The sequence below is a fragment of the Pseudochaenichthys georgianus genome, chromosome 14 (assembly GCF_902827115.2).
Source record: "Pseudochaenichthys georgianus chromosome 14, fPseGeo1.2, whole genome shotgun sequence".
In the NCBI taxonomy this organism is placed as follows: domain Eukaryota; kingdom Metazoa; phylum Chordata; class Actinopteri; order Perciformes; family Channichthyidae; genus Pseudochaenichthys; species Pseudochaenichthys georgianus.
The window spans coordinates 5,557,090-5,576,027 of NC_047516.1; the positions used below are offsets into that span (position 1 = coordinate 5,557,090).

The 18,938-nt window shown below is 37.9% G+C and overlaps 3 protein-coding genes across 6 annotated transcripts in view; 2 read left to right on the plus strand and 1 right to left on the minus strand.

Moving 5' to 3' along the window:
- Positions 1-3,825, minus strand: part of rabep1 (rabaptin, RAB GTPase binding effector protein 1) — a 43,607-nt gene extending 39,782 nt beyond the window's left edge. For all 3 annotated transcript variants that reach the window (XM_034099544.2, XM_034099542.2, XM_071205462.1), the window contains exons 1-2: positions 3,684-3,825; positions 592-720 (exon numbers count right to left, since the gene is read on the minus strand). In XM_034099544.2, the coding sequence (XP_033955435.1) occupies positions 592-720; positions 3,684-3,729 (175 nt within the window). In that variant the 5' untranslated portion in view covers positions 3,730-3,825. The remainder of the gene's footprint in view (positions 1-591; positions 721-3,683) is intronic.
- A 2,925-nt stretch (positions 3,826-6,750) lies between these two features.
- On the plus strand, positions 6,751-13,204 carry LOC117458120 (DNA-directed RNA polymerase II subunit RPB1). 2 transcript variants are annotated; one of them, XM_034098388.2, is made up of 5 exons: positions 6,751-6,867; positions 7,540-7,661; positions 10,043-10,094; positions 11,139-11,200; positions 11,999-13,204. In XM_034098388.2, exons 2-5 carry the CDS (start codon positions 7,544-7,546, stop codon positions 12,481-12,483), a joined length of 717 nt encoding a protein of 238 aa, XP_033954279.1. In that variant the 5' UTR covers positions 6,751-6,867; positions 7,540-7,543; the 3' UTR covers positions 12,484-13,204. The 2 variants fall into 2 exon arrangements, with proteins under 2 accessions (XP_033954279.1, XP_033954280.1); XM_034098389.2 differs by having other exon boundaries at positions 7,543-7,661.
- A 4,593-nt stretch (positions 13,205-17,797) lies between these two features.
- The window catches only part of vps37d (VPS37D subunit of ESCRT-I), a 48,449-nt gene continuing 47,308 nt past the window's right edge, over positions 17,798-18,938 (plus strand). The window contains exon 1 of the mRNA XM_034098436.1: positions 17,798-18,051. Within this exon, the coding sequence (XP_033954327.1) occupies positions 17,875-18,051 (177 nt within the window). The 5' untranslated portion in view covers positions 17,798-17,874. The remainder of the gene's footprint in view (positions 18,052-18,938) is intronic.

The window sequence follows — 18,938 nt, forward strand, 5'->3', positions numbered from 1 at the left end:
AGAGCCACGGCTTCCACTGATGAGATTTTTAATGTATTTATTGTCAAAGCATTTAAGATATTCATTGCTATCGGGATGTTAAGAGCATTCCATGGAATATAACAACAAGTGTTTCTGTAGAGAATTACCTACCCCACCTTTAATGTATAACTTATAATAATCTAATGACACAATATTTATTAGTAAAATAGTCACTGGGGACATTTTTCTACTTTAAATACTGCATGTTCTCAATAACACTATACGATGACTGAAGTCTAATGGAAAGCAGGACGGGTGTTTTTTGTAAACTATAAAAGACAGGAAATGAACTGTTTCTGAATCGTTTTGAAATGTATTTCCTTGATATGATAGCATAGCTGATAGCAACAAGAAAGGCGTAGAGAAATCAGACAATATGGAGTAAAGTGTCAAATTCAAGCCCTGACTCTGCGGGATGGACTCAGGCTTTACCACCCGGCCGTGTAATTAAGTATTATCAAAGGATGTTTAATTAAAGGATCTGAATACTAGTTCTTGGCCAGGTGTACTCGTGCATTAGGAGGAGTTCAGTATGCACGTTTCCAGTGAGCATGTTAGTGCTGTCTTTACCTTCCTTGGAGACGAAGAGCTCTTTGAACTTGGCTCTCTTCTGGTTGAACTCGGCCTCCAGCTGCTGCTTCACTTTGATGAACTCGGCTCGCTCCTGCTCCAGAGCCTCCACTCGCTGCTGGAGCACCTCTGGGTGACGGAGAGGAAAACACAAACAAGACAGGACGGTAATTAATCATCTGGTGATTACATCGAAAAACGGAGAATTCAACTTCGATTCATTCCCCCTTGCTCACTCAGTTTAAATGTTAATAAAGGGGAAAAAGGAATGTCTTCACACACAAGTCCTTTTATGTCAACTTATTGTTCGAGTATTTTACACTACAGATTGGCTTTCAGGGCCATTGAAAAGTAGAGAAAACCAGCTGGTCAAATTCTATTTAACTAGTTATTATTAATGATGTGTAAGTTCACTTGTTCATCTTCACAAAACTGAATCACAACAGTCTTCAAAAAGCTCTTCCACTTTCCTTTAACTGCGCCACTTTTCTATTGCGTGTGAAAACCTACCTTATTCTGAATAAAGTCACAGTGACAGTTTCCTCTATCTAGTGTTGTTTTACATTTGTATTGTGTTCCTCTCGGAGCGAGGAGATAGACGATGATCCCCTCGCAGGAACACAGCCGGCGAGTGGAAACTCTTACAACACAAGCAGCAAAGTCCAGCGGGATCATGTGATCGCTGAACGGACTGGAAAGCAGGAATTCCTGCTACACATGAAGCTCAACACATGTTCACATCTCTCTGTGAATGTAAGCCCAGGGAGAGATTTCCACGATGACTAAAACATTGGGTTTAAAAGCAGCCTGAGCTTCAAACCTTCAGAGTATTTATAGTCAGTCGATCTCTGCAGGTCAATAACAGACAGCCTTCTCCTGACCTGCTTACCCCATGCTAAAACATTTACAACCTGCTCCATTCACAAATACTGATTGAAATGTATTGAGCGACGGTATTACTAAAGATGAGGCATGTGTGACGTAAACACTCACACTGTCTTGGATAGGGCTTTCTCTAAGGGTCAAATTAAGGAATTGTTCATAAATAGGCATGAACGTGTTTTGACACACTTATTTCTAATACTTGCTTCAATTGTAAAAAAGCGGCCCGAACATTTTATATTTTGTCGTTTTCTTCCGTTTCCCCAGTGTGTAACTGCAGGATGAAAATGTGATTTGACTATTCATGTGGAATAATCCTTGTTGCTTAATGCTGAGTGGAAATTATGAATATAATATGTATGCATCTCTTAACACATCCCACAATTGTGTTAGATGCGTGATTTGTCAACATGTTTGTCTATAACGGGCTGTACAGTCCCTATACATTTTGAATTTGATAGTTTCATTGACAGTTGTATTTTTCGGAATGCGTCTCAAGCCGCTACCGTTTTTTCCAGAAAAAGATTGTGTGTCAGTTTAGGGAAACGGACCTGCAGCTAATCTAATTTAGCAAGCAGCGAAAATATGCAGCTTTCTCATTTATAACACGTTTGACTTAAAGGTGGGGTAGGTAAGAATGGAGAAACCAGCTCGAGTGCGCTACAATTTGAAAATACGCAACCGAAACAAATCTGCCCCTTCCTTCAAACTTCCTCACAGAACGCCTCCTCCAACACACAAGAACGCGCACATGACCAATGAGGGCACGAGATAAGTTTGTGCACAGATGGAAGGCTGACAGGCAGGTAGGCCATCCAGTTACTTTAGCCGGGCCGGCTCAGATGATTGGTCGAGCTTTTTACAGCTCCACGGCTTCCACTGATGACATTTTTGTATGTATTTATTGTCAAAGCATTTAATATATTCATTGCTATCGGGATGTTAAGAGCATTCCATGGAACATAACAACAAGTGTTTCTGAAGTGAATTACCTACCCCACCTTTAATCCTATGAACAAGCTATAGAGATGTACAGGGTAACTTCAACAGGATGAAAGCCCTTGGGGCAGCTTACTTTCTCCGTCCTTTCATATCAGCATTTTCCTTTATTCTCACTTTTGCTGATTGCTGACAGTGTGATATTTAATGTAAAGGAAAACATTGTAAAGTTATGCTGTCAGATAATTGCCCAAGTATTTTCATGGCAGATTTGGAATTTGGACCAATCACAACAAATGATGTTTTCTCATCTTACTATGAGTGCAGACAGTGCCTCAATATTGCTTCTAGAGGAACAAGTGGTATTACAAGACAGTACAAGTCTCTCAAAACTGTACAGTACTTGAGTAAATCTACTTAGTTACTTTACACCATTGCAAACATCCCTGCACCACAATGCATACACATGTAACAAACACCAAGACCATAACCTCTTTGAATCTTGCGGGAAATGTAACTTACATTTTATTATTTTTAAACTACACTTATGTGCATATCTGACACATTGCACCTTTAAAGCTACAGCATAATTTCCCTGAATGGCCCCACTGTGGTCCCCGGACCACTGTTTGAGAAACAGCCGGAATACCCTCCTGTATTATGGTCCAACCCCCAACGCGTGCACAGGCCATTCACAGCACTTTGTAATTGCCCGATATAATCCATATGATCCATATTAAAAGACTGACAAGGCCAGGCTAACAGGAGCTAGTACCGACCCTTTATTTGTATTTCCAATGTGTGCTTTTCCCATAGACTGTATATATAAAGGCTTTTCCTCAATGTTTAACAGCCTTGCTACTTTGTATTGCTTGCCTACTATGTCACCTTTGCTGTAACGTTGTACATGTAATACATGTATCAAAATCGGATTCTGATATATCACACTAAATCATCAGACTAGCTTTAAAGCTAACAAGCTAAATGACACAACAACGTTATAAGGATACAATACCACAGCTTATATTCAGCCATATAAAGCTTTAGTAACCACCAAAACATGTGTACGTTGTTATCTTTGTATAAACACTAACTGCGTAGTGTTACAGGTTCATTATAGGGCAGTGACAGCCAGTGACACGTCGCCCTGGTGATGCTAACTAATGCTAATGCTAATGTTGTCAGAGATGCCCCAACGGGCCGCTGGTTTTCGGGTCTCCAAGCCCCTAAAAACTCCTGATAAAAAACCCCGACAAACACAACACATTTACCGTCATGTTGGGACGACAGAGGGGGTCCAGAGGCCTGATCGGCCATGGTTTCTTGAGGGGGGCTTGAGGCAATTAGCAGGGTTTTAGTGGGATAAAGCGCGAGGAGTGTCCAAGAAAACAGGCTAACATCACAACTAGTGTTAAGCTAGCAAGGGGGAGTGAAGAGTGTGTATTCCGGTTACACTTTCAAAAATAAAATCCATGTTGTCATTGAGTAGACACCGAAACAACTACATACAAAAAACAACAAATCAAAGAAGAAAGACAATAACAAAGAGACTCACGATGATGAGTACGAAAAGAGACACAAAATGACTGAAAAGGGATGCTAATTGAACACAAGAAGACATAAAACGACAAAAATATATATTAAAGATGAAAAAGGCTACGAAAGACACACAAAACGACTACAGATAGGCACAAAACAACAACAATGAGGTTTAAAAGTAACCACAGACCAGATATAAATACAAAAAGATGAAACAAATAAAAAATAATCTCAAAATGCTCACATAGAGACACACAATGATTACAAAAAGACCAATTTAATGAAAAAGACACTCAATATGACCACATTAAAACACCCGATGGCTTCATAGGGAAGCAAAGCAACGCCGTAAAGAAACTATAAAGAGAAATAAAGAGACATCAAACACCTAGGCAGTCCGGCAGTGGCACAGTCAGTATAGTGGCTTGGACTGTGAGCCGTAAGGTCGCTGGTTCAAGTCCCCGAACAAACCTAAATATGGAGTGTGGACTGCTACTTGGAGAGGTCCCAGTTCACCTCCTGCCCTGCCGTGGTGCCCCTGAGCAAGGCACCGGACAACTTCCCCCCACTCCCATTGGCCCCCGGGCGCTGTACAATAGCTGCCCACTGCTCCTAGTACTCCTGGTACTAGGATGGGTTAAATGCAGAGGCCAAATGTCACTGTGTGCTCTGCATGTGTGACAATTAAAGAGGGTTTCATCCCTCCCAATTCTATTCTATAGAAACAGAACACTAAACATTTGGGGTCCCATGGTCTCATGCGCCAACCATACTTATAAAAACAATTGCATAACAAAGAATTAAACTTTGGTTTCCATGTATTATGATTGCTAACGTTGCATTCACCTCCTACATTGTTTTCCCACCAATTTCCAATTGTATGCGCTTTTATTTTGAAAGAAAACGGCCCATTTCCTTTTGAGTGATTTTAGCTAACTTGTATGAGTCCGATCTCATCCTTCAAAATAAAAGCAATTTACTTTGAATTCAGTTTCTGAGAAGTAGAGAGTATCAAGTTCCACATTTAAACTAAATATGACTCCTCTCTCTTCCTCTCTTTTCATCAGTTCTTTTTATCGATTCAGCAACTTAAAAAGTCATATACCGGCTATATTTACAGTATATGTCTTCAAATGTTGGAAGTTACTAAATATATGTAATCAAGTACTGTACTCAAGTACAATTTTGAGATACTTGTAATTTACTTGAGTATTTCCATTGTATGGTACTTTGTACTTTTATCCCACTACATGTATTTAATACCTTTAGTTACTTTACAGATCTGGATGAATGATGTGAAATATAATCAAGTGTTAAATCAGACTTTAGTTCCACCTGGAGTAAATCCACAAGCTACCCTGCAGTAACAGAGTATTCCTACACTCTGGTACTTCTACTTTTACTCAAGTACAAGATCTGAGTACTTCTACTTTTACTCAAGTACACAATCTGAGTACTTCTACTTTTACTCAAGTACAAGATCTGAGTACTTCTGCTTTTACTCAAGTACAAGATCTGAGTACTTCTACTTTTACTCAAGTACAAGATCTGAGTACTTCTACTTTTACTCAAGTACACGATCTGAGTACTTCTACTTTTACTCAAGTACAAGATGTGAGTACTTCTACTTTTACTCAAGTACAAGATCTGAGTCCTTCTGCTTTTACTCAAGTACAAGATCTGAGTCCTTCTGCTTTTACTCAAGTACAATATCTGAGTACTTCTACTTTTACTCAAGTACAATATCTGAGTACTTCTACTTTTACTCAAGTACAACATCTGAGTCCTTCTGCTTTTACTCAAGTAAAAGATCTGAGTACTTCTACTTTTACTCAAGTACAACATCTGAGTCCTTCTGCTTTTACTCAAGTACAAGATCTGAGTCCTTCTGCTTTTACTCAAGTACAACATCTGAGTCCTTCTGCTTTTACTCAAGTACAAGATCTGAGTACTTCTACTTTCACTCAAGTACAAGATGTGAGTACTTCTACTTTTACTCAAGTACAACATCTGAGTCCTTCTGCTTTTACTCAAGTACAAGATCTGAGTACTTCTACTTTTACTCAAGTACAAGATCTGAGTACTTCTACTTTTACTCAAGTACAAGATCTGAGTACTTCTGCTTTTACTCAAGTACAAGATCTGAGTACTTCCACTTTTACTCAAGTACAAGATCTGAGTACTTCTACTTTTACTCAAGTACAACATCTGAGTACTTCTCCCACCTCTGTATGTCTTATAAACAATTCAACAAAATGAAAATGTTGCCTCTGCTTGAATTATTAGATGTAATAGTTAAAGTAAAACACAGTACAATTGTTTTTGAAAATATAATACCAAATAAGGAAGAAGAGTTGTGTAGGAATGTGAGTAATAATGGAATTTAAAAAAAAGTCTTAATCCAATCGCCGACACAGTGGCAAACACCAGACACTATGTTGATTCAAGAGGAACTGAAAACATAAAGAGACTCGGAAATGGACATCATTGACTATACATGGAAAAATAAATGTCTTCAAGCGGATGTATATTATGGCTATACATATGGTTGTTTCACTGTCAGTCTCACACACACACACACACACACACACACACACACACACACACACACACACACACACACACACACACACACACACACACACACACACACACACACACCACACACACACACACACACACACACACACACACACACACACACACACACACTCATGCTGTAGTCACTGGAGCGAGGGAGAGAGAGGGGAGGGGAGGGGATAGTGCCATCCTCGCCTTCAAGTTTCTTTGATTGACTAAGAAAATTTGAAACTGTCATGCAAATACCACTCAAGACGACTGTTTTCACATCCCGCCATCCGCTTTTATTATCTGTTTAAGGAACTTTTAAAGCCTTGAAGACTGTTTTCTGAAAAGGTAAGGCGCATTCTGACTATTTCAAACTGAAAAAGTTAATGTTCAGTCAAAATATTTTGAATACAAAGTCATTTGATAGACAATTAATACATAGATAAATTAGTTTTAAAAGCTTATATTTGGCCTTGGTTGGTTTTGAAGAACATAATTTAACATGTTAATGTGCATCCATATCAAATATCACTTTATCCATCCAGTATCAGCAGTACTGGTCAGTGTTTTTATTAAGAGTTGACAGGAAGCTGTTGCAAAGAGAGGATATGTGGTACACAGATACACAGGAAATAATAGCCTTTATTTCCTTGTGTTCAATTAGATAGGGGAATATAAATAAGTCTGTCTTGCTCCAAACAATACAGTTAATAAACGCCTGTTAATGTCCAGCACAGGCGCAGACATCCTGAAGAACAGCTGTCACATTTCTCTCCTTTTCACAAGAAAAAAAGTCCCTAGAGATTCCCAAAAAGCTGATTTGCTTGTCAGTGTCAAAAGTAAACACAAAAATAACTTTAAGACTTAGTCAACGCACAAAAAGGGGAAGTGGCGAAGTGGTTTCTTTCCGATGCACAGTTCTGTAAACTGAAAAGCAGCAACATCACACATAGTCCTCACAGCTTTCCAACACGTCTAATGTGATTTTTAAAAACAAATATTTATTGTTGTTGCGTCCAGCAGAATGTCCATGGAGCTTTTACGCAAGTACCTCTGGTTGTGGGCGATTCTTGGGAGTATTTCTGTGTCTTTGGTCATCGCCATCGTCTTCGTCTGCATCAACCGATGGTTATCAAGACAAGGTGGGTGATATGTATCAGACATGGCATCAGTTGCACTTCAAATGTCCTTTTTTGCCTTTTATTATACGATACCAACAAGTTGATTTTTATTTAATGAGCGTTTATTCAATTGTTTTCCTCTTTATCAGATATAATCCAGATGTTATCAGATATGTTTTCTTCAGAAGCAGAAGTGTAAGTTTAAAATATTAAACGTGCCTAAAATGCGAAGGACAATCTGTAAATAAAAAGTAAACGATTAATGGAATAATCAAACAATCATGAAATCTATCGACTAATTAACCTATAATTAAGGCACTGAAGTATTTAATTTCTCAATCAAGACATCAAGTAATTAAGTAAATAATTAATTAAGTAGTCAGGTAACCAATTAATTACGAGAGTGTTAATTAAAATCCCAATTTAAGGGTTTTACAGTTGATCGATCAAAGTGGAGCTAATTTTAACATATTCTTCGGATAGTTTGATTAATGTATAATGTTAAGGGTGTGCGTGTGGTGCAGTGGGTTGTGTGTTGGTGTTCGGACAGGTTCAAACCCCACTGCAGTACTCAAGTACAAGATCTGAGTACTTCTACTTTTACTCAAGTACAAGATCTGAGTACTTCTACTTTTACTCAAGTACACGATCTGTGTACTTCTACTTTTACTCAAGTACACGATCTGAGTACTTCTACTTTTACTCAAGTATAAGATCTGAGTACTTCTACTTTTACTCAAGTACACGATCTGAGTACTTCTACTTTTACTCAAGTACAAGATGTGAGTACTTCTACTTTTACTCAAGTACAAGATCTGGGTACTTCTACTTTTACTCAAGTACAAGATCTGAGTCCTTCTGCTTTTACTCAAGTACAAGATCTGAATACTTCTACTTTTACTCAAGTACACGATCTGAGTACTTCTACTTTTACTCAAGTACAAGATCTGAGTACTTCTACTTTTACTCCAGTCAGCATGTCGTTGTGTCCCTGAGACACCCCAAATTGCTGCTGTGGGGATTGTCCACAGTATTGAGAATGTAAGTCGCTTTGGATAAAAGCGTCTAACAAGTGTCATGTAATGTAATGTTTATACATGTACATATGGTTAAAGTAGCCTAAATAAAGCAGAGAAATATATTAAGTGAAGTAATATATACAGTATAAGTAGTGTTTCACTCTTAATTGGAAGTGTTATACTTGTAAATGTGTTTTGCCAGCATAAAAACATGCTTACAAAGCTATGTTCAAAAGGATTTGACTAATAAAAGTTACATTTATATTAAAAACAAGTTTGCAAAAGACATACGTTTCACTTTTGATATTGTTAACTACCTGTTTTTTTTGTTTACTGAAAAACCGATATAGTGTAATATGTGGAATTGAAAACCCATGACAGGAAGAGAAACCAAACCCTTAAAAAAGAACCTGGTATTGCAGAGGTATTGCAAAGCAGAAGGAAAACTATGATAATTTAATGAAATGCTATTATTACTGTAATGGTGGATTTCATCAGCCTGACTTTAATAATCCCTGCTGATTTTAGGATGTGGATAAACACAGAGCAAATAAAGCAGGAAGAATATAACTGAGAATTATTAGAGAGGATTGTTCATAATAAAACCATGAATACTTTAAGAATTTTGCAATATTGTTATAGGTTTCCTCATGTCCTACTTAGAGCTACAAGTAAATAAAGAACCTTATAAGAACAAATACAAGGCACATAAAGGCTATGGACAGACAATAAAAGCATACAACTAGGTAGTGACATACTGTAGCTCAGACTGACTCGTAAGCGAGGGAAAAGAGGTGGGTCTTTAGGCGGGACTTAAAGCTTCAAGAGTGGGCGACAATTTGACATGAGGGGGCAGGTCGTTCCAGAGCCCGGGGGCTACCGCTGAGGACTTGGTCTTGGAACCGAAGAGCCGCTGGTTCACGTCCCGATCGGACCACAAAACATAATGGTAGCTGGAGAGGTGCCAGTTCACCTCCAAGGCCACTGCCGAGGTGCCATTGAGCAAGGCACCTAACCTCGAAACTGCTCCCTTGGCACCGGGTACCTGGCAGCCTCTCTGCTCTGCCACTTCTCCTGTCTGCATGTGGTTGTGTGTGGGCATGTATATCCTCCCCTGTGTGTGTAATGTGTAACAGAGTGGGGAAAGAAATGTCCCTGTAAGGGATGAATAAAGTATATCTTCTTCTTAAAAACGGAGTAATAGTAACAATGAAAAGACAGATGAAATGAAAAGTCTTTATATTTCCTTTGAAAATTAGGAAGAGCTTGCCATTCTTATATTCTTAGGCAGTGAATTCATTAAAAAGCATTAACATTTTATTAATGATTGATCATTTTCAATGTGAGTAAATCTAACTGCGTGTCCTTTTTATTTTTCCACAGGCAGACACAGAATCACACAGCTTCACAGGAACAAGTCTGACTTAACTATCAAGTAATATACATTTTCTTTACTTAAAGGTGGGTAGGTAAGTTTCAGAAACCGGCTCGAGATACACTTTTTGTTATATTCCATGGAATGCTCTTAACATCCCGATAGCAATGAATATCTGAAGTGCTTTGACAACAAATCCATACAAAAATGTCATCTGTGGAAGCCGTAATACTGTAAAAAGTACAACCAATCTTGCCGCCTGTCTGTCAGCCTTCCATCTCGTGCACGCACAAATGTATCTCGTGCCGTCATTGGGCGTGCCGTCATTGGGCGTGCATTGCAGCAGTACTTTAATGACTCGCCAGCAACAGGTGGCCACTTCCACCAGTCTGCTGACGTCATGTGCGCGTTCACGTGTGTTGGAGGAGGTGCTCTGTAAGGAAGTCTGAAGGAAGGGGCGGATTCTTTTCGGCTGTGTACTTTCAAATTTTAGTGCACTCGAGCCGGTTTCTGAAACTTACCTACCCCACCTTTAATATCTTTCATATTTAATATTAAATTCATGTATTGTTCAAAGTAAGATCTTTGTAAACGACAAAGATTTACATTACATAACACACAGCTATCATCTTTCTTGATGAGAGTTAGAAGAGAAAATTGATACCAAACTTAAATCTGTTTTTTAAATATGATGCAGTTAGCTTAGCTTAGCATAAGCAATGGAAACAGATTGGAACAGCTAGCCTGGCTCTAGCCAAATCTTAGAATGTATTTTATTTTATTGAATTTTTATTTATTTTTCTCAATTTCATTTTAATTTATTGTATTTTATTTTATTATATTATATTTTATTTATATTTTTATTTTTTTAAATGTATCTGGAATAAACCGATTAATCTTCCACCCCATGAATGCAGCATTAATGCTAAACTAAGCTAACCCAGCTGTAGCTTCACATTTAATATAAATACATGTGTGTGGTATCAATCTTCTCGTCTAACTCCCTGCAAGAACGTGATTAAGCTTATTCACTGAAATGTGGAACTGTTTATTTTACGTCATAGTTTTAAAGAAAAATGCAGTTTCATTTTCTTTAATTCTCAGAAGCAACAAATACCAGGTTGAGACGCCGCCTTTACCTTCTCGGGCACAGTTTCTCACAGCAGGCAAGACAAATCCTTCCTTCTTCTTCTTTAAACCGCACGTCTTCTACTCACTTTTTACACCAGATTGTAACAATGGCCGTACACAAAACCTCATTACATGTCATCCCATCCCATGTCATTTGACAATAACCCACTGTCTTATCTGTGGGACTATGCATTTGTCTTGACATACCAAACCACTGGTGACAGTTAAATTATCATAAAGGGCTGTGAAAATATTTTCTTTTTTCTATGGGTTTTTTTCGCCAAACCCCAGGAACTAGACTCAGATCCCAAACACAACCACAGATATTGCATAACTGAACCAGTCTGAGAAAGATGTGTAGACGAAGTACCGTAAAGCCATTTAAAGTGTAAAATTAGACCAAAATATATGTTTTTTTAAAGCAACATGTGGGTGGAGCAGCTTTAAAGGACAATTAGTCAACTTTTGATGCATTGTTGAAAATCTTTAACAACCAGCTATCTTTAAAAATACATGAGTCACGAAAAAGTCTATTTGCTGTATTTATTTTTACGAAAATAATCAGTTATTTTTGGGTTTAAACTTGATATAGTATCAGTGTGTATATATGTTTTTTTATATTTTTTGTTGGTTTTTGCCTTCTGCAAATCATATTTACATAACACTAATAATCAGTATCTTTATCCATACCGTTATTTACATACAAACTAATAGTATGACCTCTTTGGCCTGACAATTACTGCTGCAATCAACTACCAAACTACTACATACATGTATTATAACTTTGCAATATAAAAATGAATGCTGGCATCATTTGAAATATGTTGTTTCAGCGGCCCAAAGCTATGAAAATCTGGCTGACGAACACGACTATGAGGAGGCCAAGCCTGTGTGCCAGGTGGCCACGCCCAAACACCAGGAGTCCACGCCTGTGTGCCAGGTGGCCACGCCCAAACACCAGGAGTCCACGCCTGTGTACCAGGTGGCCACGCCCAAACACCAGGAGTCCACGCCTGTGTACCAGGTGACCACGTCCAAATACCAGGAGTCCATGCCCAAATACCAGGAGGCCATGTCCGATTACGAGGAGGCCATGTCCGATTACGAGGAGGCGTCGGCCGGATACGAGGAGGCGTCGCCCGATTACGAGAATCCAACACCTGAGCCGTTCGACTATGTGAATATGGAGGCTGAGGTGAGGATTCTTCCTCCACTTTACAGGAAAACAGATGAAGAAACAGACGATGCGTCCACTGAGGACTACGACGACATCGATGGTGAAGACGATGGTGAAGAGGATTACGACGATGTGGGATAAAATGGCGTTTAAAGGGGAGAGAATATCCTTTTTAAATAATTACTTTTAATTGGACTTTTTACTTTCATATCTGTATCCTGCTGAGCAGAGAGATCAGAACAAAGGTACTTTGACTGTGGTATTATTTTAATACTATCCATGTTCTTTCAGAAAATAAGACGCTATTGTGGCTGGAGGCATTAGCTTAGCATAAAGGCTAAAAGTAGAGGGGAAACCACGTCAACAGCTCCATTGTTGTTCAGAAACTATTGAAAACACACAAATGGCCTGCACTGTTTCACATAATAATAATAATAATAATTCCTTACATTTATTATAGCGCTTTTTCAATGACTCAAAGCGCTTTTACATATACACACATTACACATATATCATACATGCAATGGTCAGATACTGTGGACAATACCCACAGGAGCAAGTTCAGGTGAAGTGTCTTGCCCAAGGACACACCGGCTTTACAGACGCAGCAGCGGCGGGCTTCACCCCTTGATCTGATGATCATTGCACAGTGCACTGCGCCACACCGTCCATCTTCACGCCTCGAGGTCATCGAGGCGCTTTTAAAAGTACACATTGGTATCATACATGTACTGTGGACAATACCCACAGGAGCAAATCCGGGTGAAGTGTCATTCATAAGAGAGAGAGATGTATGTATTTAATGTGTTATTTTAAAGACTGGAGATGCAAAAATTATAAATAAAGTTTACTGTACATTGTATTCATTTGTTATGAGATTGTTGTTTTTAGAATATTGGTCTCATATATGCTAAACACAAAGCTTTTTAGCAAGAAAACAATAAGCATAGCTTAGCATAGCTTAAAGGTTGAAATTGGAGGGAAAGCAGCTAGCCTGGCTTGGCAAAATAATTTATTTTTGATTCATGTTTCTTAATCCGCTGCGGATTTTTTTTGTAATAAACATGGGGACAATGTCTCCAGATTTAACATCAGCATATCAGAAGACACAAGTTGTCTCTCCTCTGGGTTTTGAACCTTTAGCACCTGCATGAGAAAACAATGCATAGACCTCTGGACCACCAATGTGATTTGAATATATTGGACGCCCAATAAAGGAAATAAGGAATGTTCAGTAAAATGTAATCTGAAAATAACTCAAGACAGATGTAGTGCACTAAAAAGTGAAATATTTATATCTGAGATCTAGAGTACAAGTATAGAGTATGAAAAAACTCTAAAGTCCAAGTACTTTGAAATTGTATTGAAATTGAGAAATGGTATATACCCCGGATTGAAAATACCCCCTACTCTACTCCAGACTCAAAGAGAGTTTAGAGGAGGGATAACATTGCAAAACCTTCTCCACATCTGAATAGTCTATGACACATTTCCACAATCCACAATAAAGAGAAGGCGCCTTTTCCACTGAAACCAGAGTTTACGCATCTGACCGCCGTCTGCTAACAAATGCTGCAGCCGTCAGCAGAAGTGGAGCTGTGGGGAGAGAAAAGAACAAGAGTTAATTTCCTGAATGCTCAGGAGTCAAATGTGCTGTCATCTGGTTAAAGTCAAAGTGTTGGGACCTAACAACATGAGATCAGTGGTGGAAAAAACTCTTACCTACCACTTCTGTCTATCTATCTATCTATCTATCTATCTATCTATCTATCTATCTATCTATCTATCTATCTATCTATCTATCTATCTATCTATCTATCTATCTATCTATCTATCTATCTATCTATCTGTCTGTCTGTCTGTCTGTCTATCTGGCTGTCTGTCTGTCTATCTATCTGTATATCTATCTATCTATCTATCTGTCTATCTGTCTGTCCATCTATCTATCTATCTATCTATCTATCTATCTATCTATCTATCTATCTGTCTATCTATCTGTCTGTCTATCTATCTATCTATCTATCTGTCTATCTATCTATCTGTCTATCTGTCTATCTGTCTGTCCATCTATCTATCTATCTATCTGTCTATCTATCTGTCTGTCTATCTATCCATCTATCTATCTATCTATCTATCCGTCTGTCTGTCTGTCTATCTATCTATCTATCTATCTATCTATCTGTCTATCTATCTATCTATCTGTCTATCTGTCTATCTGTCTGTCCATCTATCTATCTATCTATCTGTCTATCTATCTGTCTGTCTATCTATCTATCTATCTATCTATCTATCTATCCATCCATCCATCTATCCATCTATCCATCTATCTATCCATCTATCTATCTATCTATCTATCTGTCTATCTATCTGTCTGTCTATCTATCTATCTATCTATCTATCTATCTGTCTATCTATCTATCTGTCTATCTGTCTATCTGTCTGTCCATCTATCTATCTATCTATCTGTCTATCTATCTGTCTGTCTATCTATCCATCTATCTATCTATCTATCTATCTATCTATCCGTCTGTCTGTCTGTCTATCTATCTATCTATCTATCTATCTATCTATCTATCTGTCTATCTATCTATCTATCTGTCTATCTGTCTATCTGTCTGTCCATCTATCTATCTATCTATCTATCTGTCTATCTATCTGTCTGTCTATCTATCTATCTATCTATCTATCTATCCATCCATCCATCTATCCATCTATCCATCTATCTATCCATCTATCTATCTATCTATCTATCTGTCTATCTATCTGTCTGTCTATCTATCTATCTATCTATCTATCTATCTATCTATCTATCCATCCATCCATCTATCCATCTATCTATCCATCTATCTATCTATCTATCTATCTATCTGTCTGTCTGTCTGTCTGTCCCTATCTATCTATCTATCTATCTATCTATCTATCTATCCATGGGCGGTTCTAGGGGGGGCAGGGGGGCCAGTGCCCATCTAACACTGACCTCTGACCCCCCCTGTGGCCCCCCTAACAATGACATTTAAAAGTTTTTAATGTATATTTTCTGGTACCGCAGGATTTTGTTGCTGTAATGTGAGATTGTGCAGACACCCTTATGTAAAGTAGAGATGTAACTGTTCATTGCCTTTATTTTTATATAAATATGGTGTTAGTGCAAACATTGCACTATAACTTAAGCTGAAGCTAACAGTAATAACTATAAGATCTATCTGAAATAAACAAGTGTACTGAAACAAATACCAATAACTGTATTGCATTGATTTCTTATGCGCAATTACTTCATACCGTCTAGTTCTCTTTTTCGTCCTGCATTTATTGTGCCCCCCTCAGAAAATAACTGGCCCCCCAGTCAAATTGGTCTAGAACCGCCACTGTATATATCTATCTATCTATCTATCTATCTATCTATCTATCTATCTATCTATCTATCTATCTATCTATCTATCTATCTATCTATCTATCCATCCATCCATCCATCCATCTATCTATCTATCTATCTATCTATCTATCTATCTATCTATCTATCTATCTATCTATCTATCTATCTATCTTAGCGCTGAGCTTCAGTCTGCAATGTTCAAACCAACAGATAAAGCCAGAAATCTAGGTGTAGTCATGGACTCTGACCTGAGTTTCAACAGTCACATTAAAACAGTTACTAAATCAGCCTACTATCACCTAAAGAATATATCTAGGATTAAAAGACTAATGTCACAGCAGGATTTGGAAAAACTTGTCCATGCCTTTATCTTCAGTAGACTCGACTACTGCAATGGTGTCTTCACAGGTCTCACTAAAAAATCTATTAGGAAGCTGCAGCTGATTCAGAACGCCGCTGCTCGAGTCCTCACTAACACTAAGAAAGTGGACCACATCACTCCTGTTCTGAAGTCTTTACACTGGCTTCCTGTGTGTCAAAGAATAGATTTCAAAATACTGCTGCTGGTTTATAAAGCACTGAATGGTTTAGGCCCACAATACATTACTGACCTCCTGCTAAATTATGAACCATCCAGATCTCTCAGGTCTTCAGGGACTGGTCAGCTTTCTGTCCCCAGAGTCAGAACTAAACATGGAGAAGCAGCGTTCAGTTATTATGCTCCAAATATCTGGAACAAACTCCCAGAAACCTGCAGGTCCGCTGCAACTCTGACTACTTTTAAATCCAGGCTGAAGACTTTTCTTTTTGTCGGTGCTTTTAATTGAACTTTTCATATCTTAAACTGCACTGTAACTTTTATCCATGTACTTTTTCTTGTAATGTTTAAACGTAATTAAACTCCATGACATTTATGAGAGGGACTGCTCGAAAGCAGAGATATTTGGAATATCTGGCATCGACGGATGAAAAATAGTGTTTTGGTAACACGGAGTGTTTTGGTAACACTTTAAAGACTTTGTTATGGAAGCAAAGCAGGGGAGGGGGTGTGTACAGCCTCCTGAGGGTCCGATTGTGGATGTCATGCGAGCAAAATATGGTGAAGAAAGTCTGTCTAAATTAAATATATGGACGGAAATGTTCGGATTTCCTAAGGGAGGTTCTTTGAGTAAAATATTCATATTTTAGACTGCACTGTAACTTTTATCCATGTATTTTTCCTTAATGTTTATTTTATTAGCACTGTAACTTTTATCCATGTACTTTTTCTTGTAATGTTTAATTGAACTATTCATATTTTAGACTGCACTGTAACTTTTATCCATGTATTTTTCCTTAATGTTTATTTTATTAGCTTTTCTTTTTAATGCTTAATGTCTTTCATTTCTCTTTTGTAAAGCACTTTGAATTACCCTGCGTCGAAAAGTGCTATATAAATAAACTTGCCTTGCCTTGCCTTGCCTATCTATCTATCTATCTATCTATCTATCTATCTATCTATCTATCTATCTATCTATCTATCTATCTATCTATCTATCTATCTATCTATCTATCTATCTATCTATCTACCTACCTACCTATCAATCTATCTATCTATCTATCTATCTATCTATCTATCTATCTATCTATCTATCAATCTATCTATCTATCTATCTATCTATCTATCAATCTATCTATCTATCTATATATATATATATATATCTATCTATCTATCTATCTATCTATCTATCTATCAATCTATCTATCTATCTATCTATATATATATATATATATATCTATCTATCTGTCTGTCTGTCTGTCTATCTATCTATCTATCTAACTATCATGGACAGACAACAAACAAAAACAAACCAAACCAAAACAAAACACAAGTGTCCACTCGGGAATTAAGATTTTGAGAAATGTCTTAAACGGTTCGGCTTTTTTTTTATTATGCACAGTTTAATTAGTTGTTTGTATAATGTCAAAGCAATGAATACATTCTACATTTCTTCAGGGCATTGAGGCGGGGAAAAAATGTGTTTTATTTTGTAGACGTAGACCGGAAGTGTATTGGTTTACGTTCAGTTTTGGGCGCTTGACTATTCTTCTTCTGCTGCTGCATGCAGGCAGATCGCATTCCGATGTGAGCGAAATGTAACCACCGCTGTGCGGACTTCATGTTTCCTAAAACCGTCTCCAGACGCTTATTTGAAGGAATAAAAAGGAATAAAATGTCCACTTTGAAGGAGGCAAACACGTGTCCTGACGGGTACAGGGCTTTAAGCACCAGTGAGCTGCAGGAGCTTTTACAAAACGACGAGAAAATGGACCAAATCCTTCGACTCAATGAAAAGGTAAGGAGGATCTGTTCCCCCTAAAAGAGACAAAGTAGCATAAGGAATGTGCGCTGTTTTAATGCTTCATTACACATCTGCTTTTTTACTTACACATGCTCTTACATGCATTGTCTGTACCATTTTTTTCGTTCCTGGAAATTAGGGTTTAGGTCATTTTTTCTTTAATGTGCAGTGTGTAAATCCGCTTTGTGGTTTATCATCGATTGTCTGCGTGGCGAGTGGCCGGATTTCCAATTCCTTTTTTATGAATGAACCCAGGTCCCCCTAATATCTGCGGTGAATTATTAGTTACTGAATCAAAGACGAAACACAAAATGGTTTGATTTATATGATTTATATTATACCACAACAGTATTATGGTGCAGGAAGCATCGCATGGAGGTGTTGAAGACCCCCTTCTTTCCGCGGAACTCCTCTTAAAAAAACAACCAATTGACTGTTTCTCGTCCATTACACAACTTGTACATTAGGGAAAAGATTGCTTAAGAGCTTATTATAGTTATGTGTAGTTACTATTGAATTCGGCTTTACTTTAGTATATAAAGAAATACATGTTTTAATAGAATTTCAACTTTACGCTCAGCCCTCTTCCCAAGATACATTGGTGAGCAGAGGCGAATTCAGAATAAAAGTGTACTTTTACTTCATACCATTTACTATTGATGTATTGTATTATTGATGTATGTGGTTTGTTCAAGTGATTGTTTTATGTCACAAGATTATCATGCAGGAAGCATCATGTGGAGGTGTTAAAGACCCCCAGATGCGCCCCCGTTTGGTTTGAGTCTTTACGCAGAACACCTCCTTTTTAAATCAGGCAATTAAGTGTTTTCCTCCATTAGAGGACTTGCCCATAAGTTAAAAGATAACTTAAGATAATAAAA

Coding starts and splice junctions, on each gene's coding strand:
- LOC117458120 (XM_034098388.2), top strand. CDS start 7,544: ATGTCCATGGAGCTTTTACGCAAGTACCTCTGGTTGTGGGCGATTCTT. Junction 7,662..10,042: donor CCGATGGTTATCAAGACAAG/GTGGGTGATATG, acceptor ATTTTTCCACAG/GCAGACACAGAATCACACAG. Junction 11,201..11,998: donor GGCACAGTTTCTCACAGCAG/GCAAGACAAATC, acceptor ATGTTGTTTCAG/CGGCCCAAAGCTATGAAAAT.